Source organism: Aplysia californica, unplaced genomic scaffold (genome assembly GCF_000002075.1).
Source record: "Aplysia californica isolate F4 #8 unplaced genomic scaffold, AplCal3.0 scaffold00170, whole genome shotgun sequence".
NCBI lineage: Eukaryota > Metazoa > Mollusca > Gastropoda > Aplysiida > Aplysiidae > Aplysia > Aplysia californica.
In genome coordinates this window covers 141,871-146,845 of record NW_004797440.1, presented here as the reverse complement: position 1 = coordinate 146,845, position 4,975 = coordinate 141,871, and the positions used below count along the sequence as shown (strand labels likewise).

The window sequence follows — 4,975 nt, the reverse complement described above, 5'->3', positions numbered from 1 at the left end:
TGTGTGTGTGTGTGTGTGTGTGTGTGTGTGTGTGTGTGTGTGTGTGTGTGTTATATGGCGTCCAAAAGAAACTTTAAAATGTAATCACCCAATCATTGTGTTAAAGCCTTGCAGTTCCCGTTCATGCAGCATACCAATGTAAAGCTAAATAAATTGTGCATCATCTTACACATTAATATTTCTTTTATGTTAAGAGACGACCGAGATATGATCACTCAAAACTGGCCTTTAGAAAAATCAGGCTTGGCAAATTGTGAGAAATCAAAGAAACGTGAAATTGTCTTCGCGAGTGTATTGGGGAGCATCAATATTAATAGAATTGACATACATTGCATATCTAACGAATGGAGAATTTTGTCTCTGAAATAAACAATGTTTTATTACGATAGTTTTCAACAAAGATGAAAACAGAGTAATCTCAAATACCACGCAAGACTTTGACTTAACCTTATGTGCTCATTGATATTTTGCTTAGGAGCCACTGGTTTTGTGTAGAGCATGGACTCGCGAGAGGCTAAAACAGCACCTGGACATGGATGGCTGGTGCCTCTATAAATAAATCATTGATGGTCTGGTCAGCATGGACTCGCTGGGCATCAACTCTATTTTTTTATTTTGGACATAATTGTCTGTCATTTCATCCCAAATGTTACAGAGAGATGCAAATAAAAGGTTTGAATTGGGAGCAAAGTTGCTTTTCTTCAGCTTCTATTTCATGGTACATCACATACCTGTAGGTTTCATGGCTATTTCCTGGTGACCACCCCAACGTTGATATGACCTGGTTTCTCAAGACTTGTCCAAATGCATTGGCCCTGTGGAAAAATACTTTGCTATGCGTAGAGATGTCTACTTAAATGACACCATGACGAAAATGTAAGACATGACGTTCCAGCATTGCGTGACGTAAGTCCACTAAACCAAGCCATCCGGTGATTCACACGAGGGTGGTTTTGTTCATTCCACCCCAGACCACCCAAAACAGTGGCAATTTCTTGACTATCTGTTCCCCAATAACAGACGTTAAAGCCCAAAATCTAACTAACACAGTCCATGTGCAAAATAGGTTTCGTGCTCCACACGAAACCAATGGCTTTTAAACAAAATAGCAAAGAGCACATGCAATGTTAAGTCCAGGTTTTGCAAGGTATTTGTGACTACTCTTGTTTTCCAAAACGTTTGAAAATATCATCAGAATATTATGCTGTTCATTGCAGAGACAATAATATTCTCTTTCCATTTGATATTCGATACATGTCCATTCCACCAATATCAATGCACCTCAATTAAATACAAGCATGAACTCACACTTTCACGTTTCTTTGATTTCGCACAATTGTGCCAAGCCTGATATTTTAAGGTCAATTTTGAGTGACCACATCTGTTGACATCTTGGGTGTCTGTAAACATAGATGAAATATTAATGTGTAAGATGATGCATAATTTTTTTTAGCTTTAAACTGGTATGCAGCATGAGTGGGTAGTGCAGGGCTTTAACACGATGATTGGGTGATTACATTTTCAAGTTTCTTTTGGACACCACTGTATACCCCGGAGTAAGGAATACGATTCAGACCTAACCTAAGAAAATGGATACATCTCGCTATTTTTTAGTCATTTTTTGCTTATCCGTGTCTGTCTGTCTGTCTGTCTGTCTGTCTGTCTGTCTGTCTGTCTGTCTGTCTGTCGATACAGTACAAAATTAATGCAAACATCTGAAATAAAATCATGCCTTTTATTTGATACTATATTGTATAGCGCCAAAACAAGTTCAAAAATCTAAAATGAATTTATTTATTTCTATTTATCGTTCTCAACTATTTGACTTATATATTGTATAGAACAAAGCTAATGCAAACATCTGAAATGAAATCTTGCATTTTATTTGATACAATATTGCAGAGCGCAAAAACTAATTAAAAAATAAATAAAAGGAAAATCAGTTCTTAACATTTCATTCTTTCTATCGTCCACAGTATTCTGACTAACTTTAGAGCTTCAGTCGACGAGAGCGCTTTCGAGCTGCCCTCATACTGCAAGGAGAGCTTCGACTCATCCGTTGTTGTTGGATAAGAACAAAGACGACGTCCAACTCTTTCCTGTGGTCACAACAGTTTAATTACTTGGTGTCCTATATAGCCAATATTGTTACGTTTTTTTGCAGAAAATAGTTTTTTTTTGTCTCTGTCCTTTAAACTGTTATTTTTATTTTATTATTGTTGTTATTATTTTTTGATGATTGTAGCTATGCTTTCAAAATCTACTTTCGTATCTTTATACAATTCACCCGATAGGAATAAACAAAATTATTGAATGATCATGTCATTGTGATATGCAGTTATATTCTTGCGTCTTAGAAGTACACTATTGTTATTAGAAACAGAAAAAAACTTCTATAACTACAACATCAATGGCAGCAATGATATCAACAACAGCAACAAAAACAAGAAAAAACAACAACAACAACAACAATAGCGGCAACAACAATATCAACAACCTCATGAACAACTATAGCAACAGCAATATCAATAAAAGCATGAGCAACAAAACCAACATAGACATCAACAACAATTGAAACAATAACCTCTGCAACAAAGACCTTACTACCAATAAGACACAAGAGATCTAAACTACCAATAAGACACAAGAGATCTAAACTACCAATAAGACACAAGAGATCTCGTATTATCGGGCAGAGGACTTAGTAATCTCATCAGCTGAAGAGAACAACTTTTGGAGATGTGAAAGGAGACTGTATTCCATCTAAGGATTCGAATTCTGAACTTCAATGTATTTTTGTTGTGGCTATGAGGCTTTTCCGCCTTTTCTAACACAATATGGACCGTTTAAGGAAAACACTGCTTTGCCCATGCCTTACAGAATCAGCCCAACTTGGGATATTACACTTAAGTAGAAATGCACAGCCTCTCGATTAAATAGACGTCCACGAGTGGAGATCGAACTCAAGTATTTTGTTTCCAACGGCGATGAGCCTATTAGGTAAAGTCAAGTTGTAGGATAAATCAGAGATTGTTCATTTGTAAGGATTATGTCTTTCAATATGAAAACACCCATTCTAAACCTTTGCAATAAGCTTTGCAATTTTGATAAATCTTTCTACATTATGGTAACAATCTGGGAAAACAGTACATTATCAAAATTAATAATATAAAAGTTGATCAAAAATACTTCAAAAACTGCTGCTAGAGTCCTAAATAACTTTGAATTTATGTACAAGCCAAACATTCTTTAAAAAAAGGTGGAAATAATGCCGTTTGACCATAGCCACCCACTGAGATAGGAATTTCAATTGTTGACACGCAGTAAACGGCTCATTCAAAACAAAACAAAACAACAGACAGATAAATTTATAGAAATTCATTCATACCAACTGCAGTGAGATTACTGAGCACACGGTGCTACATATGAGAGAGAGAGAGAGAGAGAGAGAGAGAGAGAGAGAGAGAGAGAGAGAGAGACAGAGAGAGAGAGAGAGACAGACAGACAGACAGACAGACAGACAGACAGACAGACAGACAGACAGAGGGAGACAGACAGACAGACAGAGTGAGTGAGAGAGTCAAAGAGAGAGACAGAGAAACAGACAGACACAGACAGACAGACAGACAGAAAGGCAGACAGAGGAAATGTTTATGGAGCAGGAGTGTTTTAGCACGAAGTATCTAAACACTTTCTAGTTATGTGTGGTCTTGGTCTTGGTCTTGTTTGAAGTAAATTGTAGAAGACAGCTTATGGCGAATATAAGAAAGTGACAGGCAAATTTCTTCGGACAGACAATGCGGAAAGAAGCATTGGGGAATATTGTAACTACAGTCAAGTTTGATGGAAAGAGAAGCAGAGGCAGACAGAGGGAAAAGATACTGGACAAGATGACAACATGGCTAGGAGCAGCAAGAACAACAGACACCATTGCTGCAACGCAAAACAGAGTGAAGTGGAAGTCCATGATCGCCCACGCCAGTCGGCAAGGCACCGGATGATGAGTTATGTGTATGTGTAAGTACACATAACCTTTGGAGTGCTCTCGTGGTTTAAAGGTTACGATGTTCGCCCCTCCTTCAATAGGTCCTTGGTTCGAAACCTGACTGCGACGGGAAATTTCCTTTTCTGAAATTTTCTCCCCCCCCCCCCTCCTTTCCTGCTTTCTAACCATGTTCTATCGTATTATTTAGTCTCCTCTTTCTGTCCCCCTACCCGCCCATTTCCCCCTCCTCTTTCTGCAGCTTTTCTACTACTACTCCTTGGCTTCTTCCTTTTACTTTTGCTGTCGGTCAGTCACACCCCTGGTTTTAGATAACGAAAGATCTAACATCTTGCCTTCTCGGATAAGGGTGACAACTCTCAAAGGTCACATGTGCCCGTTGCACACGTTAAAGATCTTTTTGTGGTTCTAAATCGATAAGAGTAGGCTTCAGCAGCCACCCGGGCAAAAATCAAAATTAATTCCCACCAAACTGAAAATGTTTAATGTGTCCTACGAGCTCATAAAACGTAATGCAGTTGTGAGCGTCGCAAAACACCAAAAACAAACACTTATCTTTTGTAATACCACTGTAATTGCAAACTAAAAAGATAAAGACATTTCTAATTGCTAGATGATCAAAGAGTGTCATTATCATTTGCCTAATATTTCAGTTCATTCGTGAAGGTCGAAGTTAACTAAGCACATGTAACAGCAGCCAGCTGAGCCATTAGTAAAAAGTCAAATTGAGCCCACCCCTATCCCCATTTTGAACTTACTTGACTAACTTGACATACCAAGGGTCTCCACTCACGTTGAAGTCACATTGGGGTCATTGTGACGTCATGCAACCCCCACCCACAAAAAACACAACAAAATAACAAAAGAACAAAACAACCTGCCAGCAACAACAACACAAAACAAAGACTCTAAAAGATTTTAAATTTGGGGGTTGGGTGGGTGAGGGGTTATAACCATAACCATATAATAATA

At 38.1% G+C, this 4,975-nt stretch overlaps 1 protein-coding gene across 1 annotated transcript in view; it reads left to right on the top strand.

The window, feature by feature from the left end:
* Nucleotides 1-2,320, top strand: part of LOC101863185 — a gene marked incomplete at its 5' end in the record, with an annotated part of 4,098 nt that extends 1,778 nt beyond the window's left edge. Inside the window, 1 exon segment of the mRNA XM_005098027.3 lies at nucleotides 1,977-2,320. Coding sequence (XP_005098084.2) covers nucleotides 1,977-2,073 — 97 coding nt within the window. The 3' untranslated portion in view covers nucleotides 2,074-2,320.
* Nucleotides 2,321-4,975: the final 2,655 nt, after the last annotated feature.